Source organism: Ursus americanus, chromosome 17, assembly GCF_024610735.1.
Source record: "Ursus americanus isolate L20-20 chromosome 17, mUrsAme1.1.p, whole genome shotgun sequence".
Lineage (NCBI taxonomy): Eukaryota > Metazoa > Chordata > Mammalia > Carnivora > Ursidae > Ursus > Ursus americanus.
In genome coordinates this window covers 3,464,054-3,485,912 of record NC_142143.1, presented here as the reverse complement: position 1 = coordinate 3,485,912, position 21,859 = coordinate 3,464,054, and the positions used below count along the sequence as shown (strand labels likewise).

At 52.1% G+C, this 21,859-nt stretch overlaps 1 protein-coding gene across 6 annotated transcripts; it reads left to right on the top strand.

The window, feature by feature from the left end:
• Positions 1–1,117: 1,117 nt before the first annotated feature.
• On the top strand, positions 1,118–19,231 carry GTSE1 (G2 and S-phase expressed 1). 6 transcript variants are annotated; one of them, XM_045779635.2, is made up of 12 exons: positions 1,118–1,196; positions 1,552–1,660; positions 5,522–5,579; positions 5,682–6,291; positions 8,323–8,493; positions 9,139–9,265; positions 10,903–11,280; positions 14,153–14,225; positions 16,112–16,351; positions 17,407–17,611; positions 18,072–18,284; positions 18,767–19,231. In XM_045779635.2, the coding sequence occupies exons 2-12, from the start codon at positions 1,639–1,641 to the stop codon at positions 18,848–18,850; spliced, it is 2,181 nt and encodes a 726-aa protein (XP_045635591.1). In that variant the 5' UTR covers positions 1,118–1,196; positions 1,552–1,638; the 3' UTR covers positions 18,851–19,231. The 6 variants fall into 6 exon arrangements, with proteins under 6 accessions (XP_045635591.1, XP_045635593.1, XP_045635592.1 ...); XM_045779637.2 differs by having other exon boundaries at positions 1,185–1,239; positions 5,682–6,234; XM_045779636.2 differs by having other exon boundaries at positions 1,185–1,239; positions 18,072–18,275.
• The last annotated feature ends 2,628 nt before the right edge of the window (positions 19,232–21,859 follow it).

Sequence of the window (21,859 nt, the reverse complement as noted above, 5' to 3'; positions counted from 1 at the left end):
GGGGCTCACAGTCTCATGGGGAGCTGGACTCAGGATCAGAAGTGGAGAGGGATCACAGTAACATGGGGTGATTGGTGTGGGTCGTGTGAAACCAGAGACACAGGAATCCAGATGCCAGCCAGCCTAGAAGGCTTCTTGGTGTAGGTCCTGGGCTCAGGATGGCTGCCCCCTAAGACAGCTCTCTACCCAACCTGCCCCAAATAAATAGCTCATTATCATCCCTGAAAATGATGCTCTCCCTCCAGACTTCAGACCTTCCCAGACAACACCCTATGGGGTATCCCAAGCTCCTCCTTCCCGCATCCTCCTACAACCACCAGTCCTAGATACCTACAGCAAGGGCTTCATGACACTGTCCTGAACGGAGCCCCTCATTTCACCCTCCAGGCCATGAGGGTGGCTGGTTCACAGTCCAAGTCTCAAGTGAGGTCAGTCTCAAGCTGCCGCTGATTGACCTATTCACTAGTCCGTCCTCCGTGTCGCTCAGATCAGGAATCTTGCTCCAACGTGTGCATTCTCCCGTGCAGACCCCATCACCTGGCCACGAAAGCCTGTGCACCCAGCCCCCCCCCACCCCATCTTGCCCTCAGAACAAATCCAGTTCCGCAGCGCCTCTAAAGCCCAGGGCAGGCTTCCCCACCTCCGGTCATGCTCAGATCCTCATCACTGTCCTCCGCCACCACTCAGCTTCTCCTGCTGCAAGGGCGCAAACCGGCGTCACCCTGTGCGCTGGTCCGGGCAGGGTCCGGGTCTTCTTACTGTATCAGCAACCGGTGCGTACTGCTTTACAAAGCAGACAGGTGCACCTATTTCGTTTGGTCTTCCCATCAACACCTTACGCTAGGAAATGAAGCCTCCGCATTTACAGATAAAAAGCTGGGATCGGAACCACGTCCCTTAGCACGCGCAGCTACCCTCAGGCCAAGCCTGCGGGGACACACTACGGCGCTCTGCGGACCCACCACAGGAGCCGGGCGGAAGCACCCCCTTGCTCAGCCCGCCTGCCCGCGGAGGCATTGCGCACGCGAGCTGCGCTCCTCCTCCTGGCGGCTCCTCCCCCAGCCCCCAGGATGCACCGGGCGCGGCGGCGTTGCGGAGCGCCTTCAAACCGGCCAATCGTCGGCTCGCGACGCGCCCGTCGCGCCGCGTTTAAATCCCAGGCCGGGGCGGGGTCGCTGGGTGTTGCCGTCGCTCGGGTGAGGGGGGCAGTGGCTCGGGCGGGGTCCCCTCGCGCATTCGGTAAGGGCTGCCCCCAGCGCTGGGAATTCCGTTGTGCTCGGCCGCGGAGTATAGTCCTGATCAGGCCCCCGGAGCTCCGGTCTTGGGGGCGCGCGGCCCCGGGGAGTGAGGCGCAGAGGGTCTCGGCTGCACCTCCCGTGGCCTCCGGCCGCCATTCCCCTCCCTGACCTGGCCGCGGCCGCCCGCTCGCTCTGCTCCGGTCGGGGCTGCAGCGGCGCACACCCGCACCGGCCTTCTCCGGGGGGAGGGGTGGCGGAACGGGGGGCCTGGGCCCCGACATCTGCTTACCTGCTGGCCCCGTCCTCCCCGCAGTGACTCCCTGACAGCCCTCGCCGTGGAAGGAGGACACACCGGCGACGCGCCTTCAGCCAGCTAGCCAGCCAGCCAGGAGAAGCAGAGATGGATGTCCCCAAGGAGGATGGTACGTCGTTGTCGGGGCAGCGCCGTAGTTCAGGGAGCTCGGTGAAGATGTAGGTCGAGTTAATGCTGGTGTGAGAACTTAGTCTCGTGTTTATTCAGCGCCCGCCCTCTGCTCTGTGCCTGTGAGGCTCATGGTCCCTGTCTTCAAGGTGTTTGCATCCATCTAGCTTCTTTAGTTTTAGGTTTTCTGCCTCCCATTCCCCCCAGCTTCAGATGTCCATCATAGCAGGGATTCTTTCCAGTCCGACTTGCTGTGTATACCCAGTGCCAAGAGCACTGCCTGGCACTTCGTAGGCACTCAGATACTAGTGGGATCGAATTTGATGTTACCTGTTTGTGTTCATTGCTGGTTTATGTTTGCTAAGGTTTGTTTAGAATCTTCCTGACTTTCGGGTCTTGTCCTGTCCCTGTCTGGCTTGAGCGTCAGGGTGAGAGTACAGCCTCAGGAGATGAGTGAAGGATCATACCCTCTTATTTTTCTCCTAAAGCATATTGACAGCCTTGTATCCTTTGCTCCTCACAACATCCTCGTGAGGCCAGTGGACTGGGTATCCTTGATCCTTGGCACTTCCGTTCTGCTAAAACGGTCCTAGGGACTTTGCCAGTTTCATCACTTCTTTGTTGTATCTAGAAAAAAGTATTTGCTGCTGCACCCCTTTCTCCTTTCTGTTATATCCTCACTTTCAGTTACAAGTCCCTTCCATGGGCATGCAGAATCTGCACTGGCTGCTCTTGAAGACTTCATCCCTTCTGTCACCACCCCCTTCATAGCCTCACTTTGTGCCTGCTGTCCATGCGTTCATGCTCATCGTTGACGCAAATACGAATCCTTCCACCTCTCTGGCTGGTTTACCCATCTCTTTGCAGGCTCCTCTTCCTCTGTTGTCTTCTGAAGCTAATCATCCCCAGGACTTGGTCTGGGTTTTTTGTGTCCCCCACACCTCAGGGGCTCTCAGACATTCCCATGGCTTTAAACCTCATCTGCTTTGTAGTGCTGCCCACATTTTTGTCTAAAGCACGGTCTTTCCCCTGAGATCACGACTGAGCCGAAATCAAGAGTCAGTCGCTCAACCCACTAAGCCATACAGGCGCCCCTTCTTGTTCCTTTTATATGTGTTTTCCCTTTTGAATATACTGTTTCCCCCCTTTAATTTGATGTGCTACTTTTTACTAAGTTTTCTTTATGTCTGTCTTGCATATTTCTTGTTAGATTTATTCATAGGTATTTGGTGTTTCTTGCTGCTACTATAATGAGGTCTTTTCTTCCATCGTATCATCGAACTGTTCTTTGTAGATATGAATCCGCTGATTACTGTGTGATAATTTTGTCCTCAGGCACCTGCTTTTAGTCTTTCATTACTTGTAATAGTATTCATTTGATTTTCTTGTGTCTGTAATCACAACATTTGTACACTGTGATACTTTTACCTCCAGATTCTTTCCCTTGTCTGATTGTATTGGTCAGTGTGCCCAGAACAGTGCCCAGGCTTGTCGTGACATCACGGCCATGTGCCTGGCTTTCATGGAATTCCCTCTTTAGATTTCCATTAAGCCTCATGCTGGTTTGTGAGTTAATTTACATATAGGTGTTAGTTTTGGTGCTCTTTATCAGTGGTTCCATTATTTTTTTCCCTCCTTTCTAGAAACTTTTTTTGTTTCCTCCTGGGTACATGGTAGAATTGTACTTGTCTGCGCACTTGAAGTTGGATTTGGCTCAAGTGACTTGAAAGGTGGCCAGTGAAATGGGAATTCTGTGATACGTGTCACTTCTAGGTCTTTAAGAATTAGTATGGAATCTGCTGTTTCCCCTTTGTTTAGCACAGAGACCAGGCTCTATCTGCCTGTGTTCTGCAGTGAGGAGGACGTGGAGCAGGGCCCAGGCCTCAGCAGATGTAGAGTTTGAGTGAGAAATACACCGCTAGAGATTTGGGGCTTGTTTGTTACTGCAGCATAAGTTAGCCTGTGCTGATAAAGTGTATTTGCTCCTCCTAACTTTAGAATGAATGCTTCAGGTAGTATCCCATTAAACCTAATTTTGGCTTTTGGCTGGAGATAGATACTTTCCTTGTATGGTCAAGTGTATTTATTATGTATCTATTACTTTTTATAAAGAGCTTTTAAGGTCAGCAAGGTGTGTTCCATTTTTTCATATGTCTTATTAGCGTAGATGGACATGATGTAGGACTTTCCTTTTAGATCTAGTAATGTAACAGTCGTGTTACTGGCTTGTGTAAAATTAAACCATCCTACAGTCCTGAAGTCCTGAAACAAACTTCACCTAGTCATGACATATTCTTCTTCTTTTTTTAACGTGTTGGTGGATTCTGTCACCTAATTTCCTATTTCGGATTTGTATGTTACAAGCCTGGTCTGGAGCCCTCCTTATTGAGCTAACTCTAGAGGGTCGGGGTATGGTTATGCTTGCTTCATAGAAGTGAGTTGAAAGGTTTCTTTTTTCTATCCTGTGGAACAGTCTGAATAATTTTGAAATGATACATTCTTGAAAGACTTGACAGAACTATCCTGTGAAACTGTCTGGGACTTGTGCTCCTTTGATGGCAAGAGCTCTTGAATAAATTAGTGCAGTTATTTTGTGATAATTGAACTATTAAGATTTTTTTCTCTCTTCTGGAGTCAGTTTTATAAATAAGTCCACTTAAGTAATTTAAATACAAAAAATAGTGTTTTCTAGAAAATTGTGCATTTCAGCCCAGTTCTTAGGGTTATGTGCATGGAATTGAGCAGACTAGCTTATGAATCTTTTAATTTCCTCTCTGTGGTTATTTCTCTTTATTTCATTTGTGCATTTGTGCTTTCTACCTTTTCCTTGATTGGGTAATTAAGAATAATTGAAGTGACTAATTAGGCCTTAATTAGGATATTAGTATATTTTAAATTTTTATAATTTTGATAAGCATGCCCCATTGTTTTTAGGATCAAATAAGCTCTGATTTGTAAAAGTGCTGTATAAACTTTACAGTATGGAAATATCCACTCAGCGCATTTTGATAATTATTTGCCAAGTGTCCAGGCCCTTAGCTGGACATAAGGGAATTTGTGAGAGCGTTAGACATTTTCTGGCTTGGAGGAGTTTACAATCTAGTTGGGGCCCCAGAAGAGTAAAGGGACATTACGGAACAGCAAGGCAGCTCAGTGACAGAGGTCAGGTCTAGGTGATTCGCGGAGCCCCTCCTCCCCCTTTGGAGGAATGGGGGTGGATGGGGTGTGGGAGCTAGGGGAGGGAGCAGTTGCCCCAGGATCCACTAACCTGGAGCCTGTCAGAGGGAGTCAGGCTTACAGGCGGGGCTGGTGAAGGAACTATGGTGAAAGTGTGGATGGGGTTACAAAGTGAAGTTTCATGTGGGATGTCAAGGTGGGCTCTAAGAAGAGATGGTCGTCAGCAAATACGTCAGCAAATACTGGCGACCCAGTGGTGCATTTGAATAATACGAATTTGTTTTTGAAAGAAGAGTAGGTATTCTGTCGTTTGTAAGCAAGGTATTTAATTCTGGGGGACCTGAAGCAGGTGGTCTTTTGAAAATGGTCTGTACCTGGCGATGACTTACTAGCTTTGAAAAACTAGTTGAATGACTTGGTGAATGCATTTTAGATTACACCTTAAAGATAAGGACTTGGACTTTTGGGTCAGCTTAGCAAACACAGAATTGCTGATACTATTTTAAAAAGAAAACAAAAAAGTTTGGTAATCTAGAGCTCTCTATGATAATGTGACTGTTAAAATAATGATAAGGTACACTTTGGGGAGTGAAATTTTGTCATTGTTTTTATAGCTGTAGAGACTGGTAATGTTTTCTCTTTGTTAGACCCAACCCTCAAATAATGCTGGACTTTTCCCCCCCAGACATTCTTCTCTTGGCTGATGAAAAATTTGACTTCGATCTTTCATTGTCTTCTTCAAGGTAAACAGATGACTTTTCTTCCCTTGCCTTGGGTTTAACCACATTCAGTAAAGTCTTTCATTTAAATGCCATTGTCATTAATAATCCTTTTATTTAAAATAGTGCAAATGAAGATGATGAAGTCTTCTTTGGACCCGTTGGGCATAAAGAAAGATGTGTTGCTGCCAGCTTGGAATTAAATCATCACATTCCCGAAGAACCTCTTCTGCCAGCCTCGGAAAGTCACTTCACCTGGAGTCCTCTCACTGGGGAAAAATTCGTGGAAGTGTATAAAGAAGCTCACTTACTGGCCTTACAGATAGAGAGGAAGAGCAAAGACAAGGCAGCCCAAGATGGCACAGCTGAAGACCTTTGGAGCCAGGGCGTGGAAAGATTTATACAGGAATCGAAATTAAAAATAAGCCTATTTGAGAAAGAAAATGAAATGAAGAAAAGCCCCAAGTCACTTAAGAGGGAGACCTATTACCTGTCAGACAGCCCCTTGAGGGGCCCACCACTTCTGGGAACCCAGACCCCCGCAGGCGTGGCCCTCCCAAGCGCTCCCGCCCGGACACAGGGACCGCCACACTCACCCCGCTCTTCTTTGCCAGTGGAACCAAGGACTGCTCACCCTCCAGACCAGGCAGGGACTCAGAGGAAGGTCATCAGCAAACTGGTGCGGCCCCGAGCTGTTTCTGTGAGAGGGAAAAATATTCATGTGGCCATGGAGCAGGTAGACACATGCACATACCAGAACATCTGTCTGCAGAGCTGGGTGCCCCCCTTGCATTCTAGCCCATTTGGTTTATGGCCTTGATGGAAACCGTGACGGGGAGAAACTTGGAAATGTAGCTGTGCTGAGGGCTCGGAAGCATAGGAAGCATGGGAAGAAGAAAGTCCAAGAAGAGCAGGAACAGCCTGGAGAGCTGGGTTTGGGGTGGATATGGACGGGGGCAGGGCTACCTTCCTCTGGTGATGACTTAAAAACACCTCCTGCTAAGTGCCATTTGAAGTTTTTCCTTTTGCTTTGTTACAACACTGGATTTTCTACTTATTAGGGATTTCGTGTGCATTAACAAGCAACTTCCAAAAACTCCCCTCCTGGAACAGCCACTAGGCCTCTTCCTTAGCTGTGAATTTGTTTAGGTTTCTTTCCTCCCGGGAATTAAACAGATGAGCTGTCCTAGGAAGTGGCAGTGGGCAGGCAGGCCTTTGGGGTACGGTTAGCCAGCTCTGGTGCACTGGGGCTCCTGGAAGTTTGCAGGGCAGGGCACTCGGGTAGGGGAAGGTGTCAGAGGGTGGCTGCTTCCAGGCTTTGCTGACGTGTCTCTGCTCAGGGGAGGAAGCTCCTGATTTGAGGCGAGGCAGCAGGTTGGAGCCTGCTGTGTGCCCTTTCTCAGCTCCACTGCTAACCCAGGCCCCAGGCCTCCGCTCTCTGAGCCAGTTATGGAGGAATAGTGCTTTGTGGCGTCTGAGCAGGTCTGGGTCAGTGCAAACCACCCAGCAAGGGCGTAAGAGGTCCTTTTCCCTCTATAAGCATATCTCACGAACTGCATGACTCCTGGCCTTCAGAACCCAGAGCTGCTCCAAGCTCAAAGCTTGTCTGCCACACTGAAGCCTGGACAGGAGGCATGCTGGCTGTCTCTTCCCCTAAATAGCTGGGGCCGTTCCATTAATCATACAAACTCCCTTTGCTGGAGACCATTGGGATGTAAATTTCTGAAAGTGATGTGTGTAGAATGAGTGACATGGGTCTTGTGTGGAGTATGTGGACCCAGGTAGGGGTTACAGGTGGACTCGGGCAATAAGGAAATGCAGTACATAGTATAACGTGGTATAGCAGGGATGACCCTTGAAAACATGCTTAGTGGAGGCAGCCAGTCACGAAAGGTCACATATTGTACGCTCCCATTTATAGGAAGGGACCACGATAGGCAAATTGTAGAGAGGGGAGTAGGTTAGTGGCTGTCTAGGCAGGGAGGTTGACAGGGGTGGGAAGTGACTGCTAATGCCTAGCAGTTTCCTTCAGGGACAACAAGAATGTTCTTGGGTTGATGCCGGTTGCACAACACTGAACGTGCTAAAAATCACCGGCACGTACACTTTCACATGGTGCGTTTTATGTTACGTGAGGCATGTCGCAATTTAAAAATGCTGTAAAGGGAAAAGAAAGCTATCGTTTCAGTGCTGTGACTTTATGAGCTGCTACTGCTTCTTAATAGCAGGCCTTGTTATAAGGGTTATTTCTATGTAAGCACGGGTTAGGTCCGTGAGTGCCCTTGTATCTGTTGTCAGAAATGTACTCTCTGTTTGACTCTGCTGTCCAGACAGAAACGGCTGCCAGTACTCTTCCAAGAAGATTTATTACCACTGAGCAGCGTCTCTGCTAGAACAAATGACCTTTTACTGAGGGATTCCTTTCCATACAGCATTTTAAAATTTTTGTTGCTAGAACCAGTTTCCTCATTATCACATCCTTAAATACGAATCCTGATTGAGGACTAGCTTTAGAGGCTGTCTCTCCTGTTAACGATCTGTCTTCGTATTGTTTTTCGTGAGGAAGCAGATGCCATCATTGTTTTTGTCTGTGTGATCTGGTGCAGGAAGCGAGCTGCTCTATTGGCTTCAGTCTAGTTGGTGAAGGGAGGAGCGTGTGCGGCATGGGGAACAGAGATGGGCTGCGGTCGCGCTGCGTGGAAGCCTTGGTGCTTCTGTACGTTGTTAAAGACCAGACCGTTCTCACATTTCATCTTAAAATTTTCAGCCTATGAAAAGGATACCAGCCAGTCCTTCCAATATGAAAGTCTTCAGTGAGAAGGAATCCCACAGGGACGTGCCCCCTGACAAATCCAGCGCCGCCCGGGAGCTCGCTAGCTTGCCAGCTGGTGGAAGCCGCTTGGTCCAAGGCAAGCGATCGCTCCCAGTTCCAAACAAGGTGGGTCTGCCAGGCTGTGGGCGGGTGTGGCCGTGAGCAAAGTGAATAAGGGGGCAGCTCTCTATACGTGTAACGTGTCTTGGACTAAAATCAAGTTTAGGAAGGTTGAAAATGGGATTGGTGTGAGGCAGCTTGATGAAAGGCAGCGAGCACAGCCTGACATGCAGTGGGGCTCTGGGGACTGGGGGAGGTTGGCATCTGGGTGTCTGGGCCGCTCCCTGCTTCCCTCACAGACGAGATGGGATGTCAGTGCTTTGACACCGCAGCTCACAGGCATGGAGACAACCGCCACAGCTCTGCCATTTCTTTCCTGGCGTTGTGGTTAAACTGAGCTGTGCGTAAGAGCCACTGAAGTACTTGTTAAGATTGCCAGAAGCTGGGCCCTACCGCTCTGGACTCTGGGGGTGGGGCTTGGAGCCTAGAAATCTGCATTTCAGCAAGGTCCCAGGTGTTTCCCATGCAAGGCTTTGAAGATTACACGTGAGCAGTACTGCTTGGCCTTTTCCTTTACATTCAAGATGATCATTATTAAATTATTAGCAATTATTTTAAAACCCTATTTTTGCATTAAAAAGTAATGGGTAGATCATGAACTCTTTGATGACTCCTGTTTTTGTTTTTGTTTTTTATAACATACTGTTTCAGTTGGGGCTGAAGAAAACCCTGTTGAAACCAGCTGGTTATGCTGGTGGTCTTTCAAGAAAGTCCTCTTCCTCGGGGTCCGTTTCAGCTGTGATTTCCAGCACGTGTGCTTCTCCAGCAGCCAGCAGGGGTAAGGCCAGTCGGAATCTCGGTGCCCAGACCCACCCATGCCTAGCGAGGCCAGGCCCAGCGTGCTATCTGTCCCTCTGAGACCGTTTCCACAGAACCACTTAGACTCCGCAGAAGGTTCTGGAGGGTTTGCTGTGGCGTGGGGCAGGGGCTATTGTGTCGGGCAGAGTCCCTGCCCTCACGGTGCTCCCCTTCCTGTGAGGAGAGGTGCTCTCAGGCAGGGGGTTTTAGTTTAGGGTGGCCCACTCAGGGCCAGAACTGGTGTATGTTCCAGGAGCCTACGAACACACAAGGATGTGGAGACCAACCTATGGATGTGTAATCAGACACAGGTTTTAAAAATAGGACTGTTCCAGATAATTTAGGGCATATGACCCTTGTAAACTTGGCGTTTATTTAAATCCCCACACCCAAACCCGATGAAATTCAGGGTACGTTGTCTTCTTAGCGAGCCGAGGGCACCATCTAGTGGTAAAGGGAAGAAGCCCTAGTGCGCTGGGGGAAAGGCCTTCCAGTCCCTTCAGGGCTCACCCCTCTAGTCCTCTGCTATTTGCTTTGTAGACGTATGTGGATTTTGTTCACAAAATGTGACAGGCGTTCAACTCTGGAATCAGACTGATGTGATTTGGAGTCCCGACTGCCCGGTGGTGGTGAAGAGACCTGAAGTTGTTTCCGTAACTGGACGGATGGCAGGACGGTGCCTCCCCTGCCGTGCTGTCACGGGCTTTAGAAGGGGTGCACGACGGGCCCACCCCAGCCTCTGTGGTGCATGGCCCGTGATCGGGGAAAGGGGCTTCTGTCAGATGAGGGGCGGTGAGGTCTGTGTGGCTGCCATGTGCAGGGCCTCAGCACCGTTTGTCCTGAGGATTGCTGCAGTCCTGCCTCTTGTAAAGGCTGCGAGATGGACGTTGAGTGGGCCTGACAGTGTGTGTGTGTGTGTCCTTCTGCGCTGTGCGCGGTCGGGGCTGGCCAGGTCAGATGGGACAGCTTGGGGGAAGAGCGCTGTCGAGCCTGTGCACGCTGTGTCGTAGGAGCTCTGGTATCAGCCTCTCTCTCCAAGTTCTTCTGTAGGCGTCTTCCCAGACTGACATCGGTGTGGGCATATTGGCACCTGAGTACTTTCCACCCGGGTTTAGCTTTCTGTTTTCAATAGTGCCTGTGGTTGCTATGACCCCACCTCCTTGGGATTTGAAGGAACCAACCGGTTATGACTGCTCTTTCTCTCCCTGTCCCCTTCCCACCTCCCAGACCAGAGGGGTGGGGCGCGTGACTACACTGTCTGCTTGTGGCCACTCGGCCAGGGTCTATGCGTGCTGCTGACAAAATCAGAGAATACGGGAGAGCTTAAATTGACGTATACTTATATGCATCTTGGTAATGTGTCTAGAATTCGTACCTTAGAACACACTCAGCTAAGCCAAGAGCAACCAAGCTTGTCCTGTGTTTGAGGACATTACCTGACGGACATACGGAATGTTGCTCCCTGGTCCTATGTTTTATCATATGGAAATCATCGTGATCAAAATAAATGATTTTCTTCACTTGAAAACTTTTTAGGTGTTTGTTAAGTAAGTAACTTCATAATTTAAAAATAACATGAGCTTGAGTGATAACCAGGTTTCGTGTCTCCTCTTCCAGCTAGATCCAGTGAACCCACAAGCATTTCTGCAGGCAGTTCCCCGCCTCTGTCGAACAGCAGCCCGTCAGGCAGGACGGGACCTGCCACGCCGTGGCAGACTCTGCAGGCGGGCCCTGCGGGTACCTCCTGCTGGGAGAGCAGGTGGGCCACCGCGGCCAAGGTGATGGCGGAGCCGGCCAAGGCACCCACCCCAGCAGCTCTGGACGGAGCCCCGACGCCAGAACGGGGAGGCCCAGGGCTGAGCTCCGGCTCCGCCTGGTCACAGTCCTGTCAGTTGAGTACAGCCTGGAATGCAAGGCGTAACTCCTCCCTACTCTGCAGGACTCGGGCTGTGCCCACCCCTACAAGTCAATTTAAGGTCCCCAAGTTTGCTACTGGTAAGGAGTGGGTCATTTTTCTCGTTTTAAAAATATTGAACAGATTCTACATAAGGTTTTCAAAAAGTGTTTGTTTTGGTGATGCTGGTGTTTTGGCTTTCTCTTTCCTTAAAGCTCTTTGAAGGTGTTCTAGCATCTTCCAGCTTGCGCCAGTTTAGACGAGAACTCAGTGGCATTCTTGTCTCACAGTCACTCCCCTCTGTCCCATTACTGTTCCTGTGCTGCTGCCAGAAATTTTTCTTTTTCTTTTCAGCATTTTGATTATTAGGAATTTCGAGGTGGCTTTCTTTGGGTTCATCCTTCTTGGGGATTCCTGAGCCACTTTGATCTGTGGGTTGATATTTGCATTAATTCTGGGGAAAAAAACTTAGCTGTTCTTTCTTCAGATCTTTTTTCTTGCTTCCTCTCATTTCTTGGGACTCTAATTACAAGTATTACAGACCTCTTGATGTGGTCTTGTCGGTCTTGGAGGCTGGGGGTTTCCTCACCTTTTCTTGTATTTCAGTTTGGACGTTTCAAGGTCATGTCTTCGCGTTCACATCTTTCTTGGCCGTGTGTTTAATCTGCGGTTAAGCCCATCCAGTTAATTTTCTGTTTCTGATATTATAGTTTCCCCATCTTTGTCCTAACAGTGTTTGTTTAAAATCTTGAACGTATTTATGATGGTTGTTCTAAACTCTATTTCTTCTAATGCCATTTTTCCTGTCACGTTGGGGTCTATTTCTAGCGACTAAGTTTTTTTCCGGTGATGGTCACATTTTTCTGTTTCTTCTCATGTTTAATAATTGTTGATCATCTGTTAGACGGTGTAAGTTCAGAATTTTTGAATATCTGGGTTTTGTTGTCCTGCTTTAAGGAGCTGAATCTTGCCCTGGAAGGCATTTAATTGTGGGTCAACTTGATCCTTTTGAGGATTCTTTTTAAGCTTTGATGGTGCAGGTCTTGAGTAGCCGTTTACCCTCGGGACCGGGCAGCCCTGCTTCAGACACGTGGTCTGGCGGAGTCCCTGCCGAACGTGCTGTGTGCCCATCTGGCCAGATGGACGTGGTGGTCCCCCAGCCTTGTGCAAGTGGTAGCAGTTGTTCCCGGTGGCCGTCTTCATCTTGGCCTTTCAGAGTCTCACGCTGCACACGTGCTGCTGTTTCCTGCGCAGCCAGGGTCTCGGACTCCCTCTCCATTTCTCAAGCTCTTCCTCTGTAGCTCCCACCTGTCTAGGTCTGCCCCCCAGCCTGCTCCGATCAGTAAGACTGCCGGCCTGGCGTGGCCTCTCCCCACCTGCACCGACATGGTGGGTGTTTGGTCGAGGTAAATTGACCTAAGAAATGTGTATAATGTGAACGTTGTACAGAGTGGACTCAAGGGGCACGGTAGTTGTAGCCTCTGCCAAGTGGATGTGCTTTCCAAAAAGGCAGCCGTTCGAAGTTTCCAGCACCGCCGGCCGGCACAGGTGGCCTTTATGTCCAGAAGCCTCCTTTGGAGGACCCAGGCCTCCTCTGTCTTGTTCTGCCATGATTAGTTCCTCTTCCTCGTGCTCCAGTACGGCTGCTCCCGCTCCAGCCTTCCCACCTGCCAGCAGTGAAGATGGGGTAGGTGAGGAGGAGCAAGGATCTTACCGGAAGTTGTATGTGCCACTTCCTCCTCCGTCCCATGGCTCAAGCCTCAGTCATGTGACCTGCTCGCCTGCCAGGGATGCTGAGACATGTTGTCTTCCGCCTCACGAACGTTTCCTACTGAGAGGAGAGTGGCTATTGACCAAACACTAGCAACCTCAGCCAAGTTAGTGAACGAGGTGAGAGGTGAGGGCCGAGAGGCAGCCGGGGGCCGGCTCACATAGCACCTCGTGACCGAGGAATGGTTCGGAGTAATTCTCAGTGCGGGGGGTGCTACGGGACAGGGCTTCAGGCCTTCGGCAGATCCCTCCCCTGAGGGACGAGCAGGCCCTTGTGGTCAAGCATGGAAGCTGGGAGAGCCCCGCAGAAGCCCTGCCGTGATGTGGACTAGAGCTCGTGGTGGTGGGGGAGCATGCGGCAGCGTGGACAGGGGCCTCCGCAGGCCACCCGGGTGCTGCCACCATCAGGGGAGGGCTCGAGGAAGAGCAGGCCTGGGGCAGAGCCCCCGGGCCCAGGTTGGACCTGTCGAGTTGGAGGTGCCACGGGGCTCCCGTGGGCCGTGTTGAGCAGGCTTCTGAATGTGTGAGTTGGGATCCCCAGGGAAAAGCCACACCTGGAGATAAAGTGTAGGTTCCAGCAGACAGCTCCGTGGGTTCGCAAAGACGGGTTCTTCAGGGGTGTCTCATGGCACAGGGTGCGCGGACTGTGTTCAGCAGTGTTTGCTTCCTTTTTTGCCAGATGCTCAAAGCCGTGGCGTGCCTCTGGCTGCCTTTCCTCCAACGACATTTGTCTGCTGGTCTTGTCGAGCTGCAGATGCCACAGGACTTGTAGCAATCCCGCTGCCTGTCGGCTGCTACCGTCTGGTGCCCATTCTGTGCCCTTAATGGCACGCGCAGCTCTTCTGGAATCTGCTTCTCCTTTCCTCACAGTGTCAGGGACGCGGCTGTCTCACGAGCTCCTCTCCTCATTTGCCCTGGGTCAGACTGTTCCCATAAAGTCGGGGCTGGCGAGGCTGCGGGGAGCCACCACACTACTCAGAACACCCCACTCTGTGACGGTGGCAGCGTGCCCCCTCTGGCTGCGAGCACGTGTGGTCATGACACTAGCTGTCATTGTCGAGGGGACACGGGGACAATGTGAACGGGCCCCGCAGTGGAGCCTTCAGTGTTTGAGGAGAGTTGCCCCTGGTGAAGAGCCTCAGATGGTGGGGTTATCACTTGCTCCACATGTGACTGACTGCACACGCTTCTCTCCTGTCCCAGGTGAGCCCCCGGACAGCGCAACGCCGAAGTCCTGTCGGGCACAGAGGCCACAGTCCTGCACGTCGGCGGGGAGGTGAGGAGTCACCGCGTCCTGTGATTTTAGGTCACTCTGAGAAGGAAACTGGCCGCCTCTCAGAGCATTTCAAGCATGTGTGTGGTGACCCCACAGCCTGGCCCCACGTGGCCTGAGCCCCGGTCTGTCGGGGTGTGGCTTGGGCTCCCAAGGGCAAGCATCACTTCCATCCACCTCGCGATAGTCACAGACTTGCGGCCTGTGGTGTAACGTGCCGACTCTCAGGCCTGACCTGGTGGCGGAAACGTCCACCCCCATATGTTGTAAAAGGAGGCTCTCATTTGTGCCACGGGCGAAAACCCGGTGTGGTGTCATTGGTCAGACTTGGTTTTGAATCCCAGCTCCGCCGTCCCTGGCCTGTGACCTAGTGCAAGTTCCTGGACATTCCTGACCGAACATTTCCTCAGCTGCGCAGTGGGGACGGTGCGCACCCAGCACAGCAGACGCTGCGGACAGTGAGAACACGCGCACACACGCGGGCACACACGCACGTGAGGCCTAGGCTGGTGACTGTCCTCCCCCCGCCACCCTTTACTGCCACCTACTGCGGGCAGAGAGCGACGGCCTGGCCCGGCTGGCTCTCTGGGCTTCCTGTGCCAGCTCTTCTCCACTCTGCGCAATGTGCGCGTGGGGGCAGCAGTGAGGACGCTCCCCCAGGGGAGCAGCGTTTCCGGGGCCTGCGTGCAGCCAGGATGGGAGTGCTGCTTTGCACGTGGGCGGGGTGGGGTGGGGTGGGGAGGTGTGGGACAGGGTGGTAAGACAAGCCATGGCTCAGACACCGGAGCAGGGGCCCTAATGCCGGCTCTGCACAGACTGGCCTTGTGCCGTCCGCGAATCTTTCCATGACCCTGGCCTTTCATTTACTTGACTGTGAACTTGGGAGGTGCTCCTTGCGTTGGACCCACGCTTCCCCTTACAGCGTTAGCAGTGCTGAGAGTCTTTCCCGTCACACCCCTACGCAGACGGCTGCAGGCTGCCTCACTTTACTGCTGTGCCTCGGTGCTCCAGCCGTGCAACAGGACAGTAGTTCCTGCCTCCCAGGGTTCCTCTGAAGACCATATTTGTTTGCATTTTTATCTGTTCTCACTGGAGTTCAGCAGTAGAGGGAGTAAGCCAGTGGTTCCAGAACTTTGCAGAGAGCGGCTGCTTGACTTGAGAGCGCCTCACCCTCCTGCCGGTGCCACTGGAATGATTCAGTTTTGCAGTTAATTCAAGTTTGTTTTCAGACTCTTTTGGAAGCACGTAAAGATTGTCCTTGACGATTGGAGTGTCATCCGCGGCTCTCCTGTGGGCGCCATGTTGGGAGGACAGCCTTGACTTATTTATTTAAAAATAGCAGCTGGCTCCACACAGATGGGCGGGATTCACTGGCCGTCGGAGCCGCATGCGTTGCCAAGGTTGGAAGGAGGGACGTGCGAGAAATCAGCAGCTGCCCCGATTCACTCATGTGTGCTCACATGTGATTCAGATGCCCTTACCACTGGGAATGAGTGGACACGCTCATGAGCCCAGGCCAGGCCCCACTGTGGGTCTGCATTTCTTTCTGGAAATACCTATCCCATCAGAAGGTGACTTTTCGATGTCCTCTGAACCTCCCACACAATGCGTCTGCACAGCGCCACCCAGACGGTGCCATCACGTTTGGTCAGAACCTACTAGAAGGGTGGAGAGGCCACTCATTAAGGAACCAGAAACCCACACCAGGGCCTCCCAGGGGGCTAGGGGCAGCCCTTCCTTCCCAGAACAGACCTCCAATAGGCTTCGCGGGCTTTAATCTTTTGTGTTGAAATCATAGGACTTTTTACTGTGTTGGCATATTGGTGGAATGGATATATATATATTTTTTTTGGTCATGTCTGCTGAAGACTCCAATTTTGTTTTTCTAGGGTGATTGTCCATAGCACTCCTGCTAGACGCTCATCAGTGGCGGCCCCACAGAGTCTTGTAAGCAGTACGAGGACCCCCATTATTACTAAGCACGTGTCAGCCCTGCCCACACCTGCCAGCCGTCGGCTCTCTGGCCTTCCATTGGTGACCCCTAAAACTATGCCCAGAGCTCTGGCTTCACCCCTGTGTTTGTCTGCTCGGCGGCTTTCTTCGGAGCCCCGGAAAAAGTCTTCAGTGAGGTAAGAGGTAAAGGCTGCGGTAAGTTTGTCTGAGATTCCCGAGACCCCAGGTGATTCTTGCACTGGCAAGGCTGCCTGGTCTGGTGGGTGAATCACTTGTCGGGAACCAGCCAGGCCGAGGTTCATCACGTCTGCTCAGTGACGGCCACAGGAGCCTGTCAGTGGCCCTCTGAAGTGAGGGAGGGGGCACCTGCTCGTTCCGCCATCATAGTCCCCACTGAGCGTCCTGTCCTGGTTGGGCTGCTGGGCTGGGCAAGGAGGGAGAGCGTCTGCCCTGATCCCGCATCTCTGTGGGCCGCGGCCTCTCACTGGGAGGACACCTTGGACACAGGGCTCAGTAAGGTGCACTCAGATCCAGAGCTCTGGGGTCTGGTGCGGTCTTTGCGACTGGGTCCCCGGGAGAGTCCTGTGGTCCGGCTGCTAGGGTCTTGGTCAGGGGTGACCACACTCAGGCTTCCTGGGAAACAGACTCTGAATTCGCTAGAGCATCTGCTCTACCTGCCTCTCCCGTCTCCTCTCGCCTCTCTCCCCATCACTTTGCTCCACCACGATGCCCGCTCACCGCATGGCAGATAGGCCCGTCCCGCCATCCTCTCCGCCGGAATGCTCTGCCCCTCCACAATTGAAGTCCAAGTTCAAGGGCCAACTCGGGCCTTTCCAGAAAGCCCCACCTACCCACCCGGTCACTCTCTTCCATTTTCCTGCTTGATTTTCTTCAGAGCATTTCTCTCCTTGCTGCCAATTGTGGAGTATTTGTCCGCTTACGGGATTCCCCAGGAAAGGGGAGTAAAACAGGCCCGTGTTGACAGCAGGCTGGCAAAGTGTTAGAGCCGAAAGGACCTCAGAGACCATTCCATCCTTTTTTATTTTTATTTACAAGGAAACTTAAGGTGGGAAGGGGCCTCGCTCACGGGCAGAGCTGTCACGGACGGAGCTGCAACGAAGGCCAGGGTGCCCTGCCCCACACGACACGCCTCCTCCAGAACGAGAACCAGCCCAACAAGCTAACACGCACAGAAAGCCCTCCTAAGAGTTTCTGTTTTTCTGTCTGGCAGAGCTGCACCTACGAGGGGGGGCAACAGCAAGGCTGCCTCTAGGTGCGAGGACTCGTCGCCTGACGGGCCTTTCTCCCCTCCATCGGCCGTGCCGCAGGCACTTCACTTTTCTCCAGAAAAGAGTGACTTGACTTTTTCAAGAGGGATCAGCACAGAAGTAGAGCTGGACGCAGCCCCGCCGCCTGGAGATACCTCTGCTAGTGAGGTACTTGTGTTACCCGGATGAACGGAATCTGCCCCGGATGCCGCGGGCTGACTCAGCACGGTGGTCCCCAGAGTCACTCTCCAGGACTTGATCCGTCATCCCTGGGCCCTCCAGTGCCAGCCGTGCCAGGCGGGAGTGAGGACCTCCAGCCTCTAGCAGGGACAGAAGCCACACCCCTCCCCCTATGCTTGACCAGAGAGGGCGAGGGCTCAGAGGACGGGAAGGGGGAAGCAGGGCAGCAGTGGGAGGGTCGCTGGGAGCTCCAGTGTGGGCTGTTGGCCAGAGGGAGGTGGATGGGGGTAGGGGCAGTGCGGGGGGCGACCAGAGAGGAGAGAACTCAGCCCGTGCACACAGCCAGCTCTCCCCCTAAAGGCCCATGCTTGCCTGGGTTTCCTGTTTCCTTAACATGGGGCAACAAAAGGATACGAGACTTGCCTTTAAGTCTTGTGTTCTCGTCTAGGCTATTCTCGTGGATATCAAACTGGATCAACTTGCCATCACTCCGAAAGTGGAAAGCACGGCCCTCATCGACGTCCCTCTCATTGACTTTTGCAATAGTCCAGAAGCACACTTGGCTGTGGGATCTGAGAGTAGACCTCTGATCGACCTGCTGATAAACACTCCGGACATGAAGAGAAGCACTGCGTCCAAGCCTGCACAGGAGGTGGGGCAGGTGAGAAGCAGCAGGAGGCTCCATGGTGGCCTCGCCTTGCGTGGTCTCCGTTCTTGGTTTGTTCCTCATCCCAGGGTGCCTCACGGTGCCCCTGAGCGTGGCCAGTGAGGTTTCTAAAGTGACATGGCTCAGGGCACACTCCATTGGTGGCATGAGCTTAGAATTCACCCGGTCCTGCTACGGGATCGTGCCTGGGAAGCCCGGGGCTCTCTGAGGGCAGGGTGTCACATCGCCGCCACTCCAGGTCCCCCAGTGCCTGTTGTGTGACAAGGGAACTCAGAGTGCCACGTGACATTTCCTCCTTCCAGCTTCTTAGACGTGACACTTGCAACGTCAGCATGCCTGAGCCAGGTTTCCCGAGCGGTTCGTGGCGCTGAGCCACGGCAGAGAGTGCTCGAGGGCAGCCGGGTCTGTAGGGAGCTGACGGTCTGCGAGGGGCACCGTAGCCACGCCGCTCACCTCCCGTCGCTTCTCTCTTGCAGCTGATAGACTTGGCTTCTCCTCTGATCCAGCTGAGTCCCGAGGCTGACAAGGAAAACATGGATTCTCCACTTCTCAAGTTCTGAGGAGAACACAGTCCTCTGTGTTTTAGTCTTTCTAAAAGCACTGTCAGTCCTAAGGTAGATTTCAACCCTTAGATATAATCACAGGAGTTGTGTTGGGGGAAAAACTAACCCTCAGGAAAGGTCCTGTGCCTGGAGGGGGTGCTGCAGGACTGGGGGTGTTTGGGGCTCCCGAGGTCACTGCTGCCCGGCAGCTCCCCTCTGCGCTGCCCCGAGCACCGGGCTGGAGCATGGAGTTGCAGTCGCTCCAGATGAAGGCTTTCGTTTTGAGTCTTTTGTATGTAAAATAGCAAGTGACTGTTTTTTAAAATTAAGTTTGTATGAAAAGTAAAATATTCTAGATTTAAATTAAATTGTAAAATAAATGAAAATTATTAAAACACAGCTTGGCTTTTAAGGTTCTCTTGATTTTCAAACATGCATAACTATTTTTATTGCTATCAGATTTAGGTTATCCAAACTTTATTTTTTTTTAAAGGTTTTATTTATTTGTCAGAGAGAGCACAAGCAGGGGGAGCGGCAGGCAGAGGGAGAAGCAGGCTCCCCACCGAGCAGCGAGCTTGATGCGGGACTCGATCCCAGGGTCCTGGGATCGTGACCTGAGCCGAAGGCAGACGCTTCACTGACTGAGCCACCCAGGTGCCCCTAGGTTATCTAAACTTTAGTTGTTTCTACGAGTGATTTTCAAAATTGAGTGTGAAGAAAAATTGGTTTAAATGCAGACCCCGGGCTCCTCTGCCCAGGTCTGGGGCAGGCCTAGTAATCTGCACTTCCAGCACACACTCTGGGCACACCTCGAGAAGAGGCTTCTCCGGTGGCGGGCGGGGGGCAGGGGCAGGCGGAGGGAGAGGTGTGGGAGCTGAGGCCGGGCCCCTCTGGACACGGGTGATGAGGACCACTCTGCCGTGCTCCTTCCGGTGGAGGGAGCTAAGGACTACTGGAAAGTGTATTCCCTGCCTGAAGCCATTCTAATTTAATATTTTCTACAAACTAGCTGGCCTGGAAGCCGCTGGTCTGTATAGATTCCTCATTTTTTGATGAAATTTCTCAGTCCTATTTCAGTGGCCTTACAGCAGACAGTAGTCATGGGAGCTGCTTTTTGGGTTCCCATCTGGTGTTTCCTGCCTGAGACCAGGGAGCCTCGGTTCGCAGAGCGCTGAGGGAAGCAAGCCGGTGGCCGTGCTTTGAGCTTTCTCTGGTTAACGCCTCAAACAGAAAGGCAACTCTTGTGCTATCAGAAAAGGCAAGTGTGCATCCTGGATAGCATTGCACCTGCAGAGGAAAGCTGTACATTTGAAGGCGGGAATGCTTGCAAGTGTGAGTGCTGACTCTGGAAGCAGGGCACCTTGCTCTATGTACACTCCCTGGCCGGGGGAGCAGAGAACCAACCGGAATCACAGCGGCCCACGCCCCCCTCGTCTCTGTTCCTGTGGGCAGCAAGAATGCTAGAATCCAATATTAATGCCAGGGTCCTCTGATGTCTGGTGTGGCCCCTCAATTCACAGGGGAAAACCCAAAACCTAGAATTGAATTGATTCATTCACATGTTATTTACATTTTATTTATTTATTTTCAAGTAACACACCCAACATGGGGCTGGAGCTCATGACCCTGAGACCAAGAATCACATGCTCTTACTGAGCCAGCCAGGCACCCTGCATGTTGATGGAGATTACTGTAGGCAGACTGCATTGCTCCCAGGGATGCAGTGGGGAGCAAAGCTCATGCATCCCCCCCACTCCTGGGGGCTTAACAGTTTGGTGGGAGGTAGGGACATTAATCTCTTAGCTAATATATGATCATTAAGTGGGGCTCTGGCCATCCCATCTCGTCCAAGGCCCTTCCCCTCCCTCAGGCTGCCTGGGGAGCAGCCAGGCTTTTCTTGCGGCCCGGGGCACCGCCCAATCCACAAGGACCCCAGGGCAGGACAGAATAAGATTTTAATTCTATTAAAAAGACATGTTCTGGAGCTCCTGGAGTGCTGGCCCTGTTCTCTGCACGGTGGTGTGAGATGCCTCAGCTGCCGCTAGAGGGCCACCCTCCCAGGTTTAAGAGGTCCGACTTCACGCCATTTTTACTGTATTTCATTAACCTGGTGCACATCTCCGAAAGCTACATATCTTACATCACTGTTGGCAGATGGCACTTGGGATGTCATTGTCCTTCCCATTGCTGAACCGAACAAAGTAGCTGAAATGCCAGATCTTTAACTGAAAAGCGGCAGAAAATGCTGCAAATGTATCATGTTTTAGCCGCTTTGTGGGTGGGTGCAGCATACCTAAACCCAAACCCCTTTGCTTAGGCAGGAAAACTGGACTTCTGCCCCAATCTTGTACCAAACTGCCCCACCCTGGAAGGGCGTGGTCCTCTAGACTGAGCCAGAACGTCCAGAGGCCTCAGCTCGGCCACTCCACAGCCTCAACCGAAGGTTCACTCCCCAAATCTTCCAAAGGACAGGCCGCCAGATACTGCGTCTACTCATCTCTTCTGGGAAGTGTGAGATGAAATAGATACTCTCATCGGATATTTTGTTGGATGATACCTTATTCTTCAGAAAAAGCTGCCATTCCTCTGTTTCCCCACGGGGCCCTGTGACCAACCCTTCTGTCAGGGAGCTCACCCTGTGCCTGCTCTTGGCACCAGTGGCCACAACTCTCTGGCTGGCAGGTCCTGCTTCTCTTCTCAGAAACGGAGACTTGGGGCTGCCCTTGTCTCTCTCCAGACCCTTAAGGTATTCCTGTCCTCCGGAAAATGGCTTGCCTCAATAATTATCCATGTTTAAACGTTTGGACCACTGCCAATCTGAGAAACTGTTAAACTAGCACAGTTTTACCCTGAGGCTTCGGGGGCGGGGGTGGGGGGGTGTTACTGGCCTGGCTCCCATCTACTCGCATCTGCTGGGGCATCTCCTCCCTTGCACTTTCAAACCAGGTTCTATTTCTACATGAAATCAATCCAGTGGACTGCACTGGCAGTTTTTAAAAATGGAAGAGAACCACATGGAAAATAACA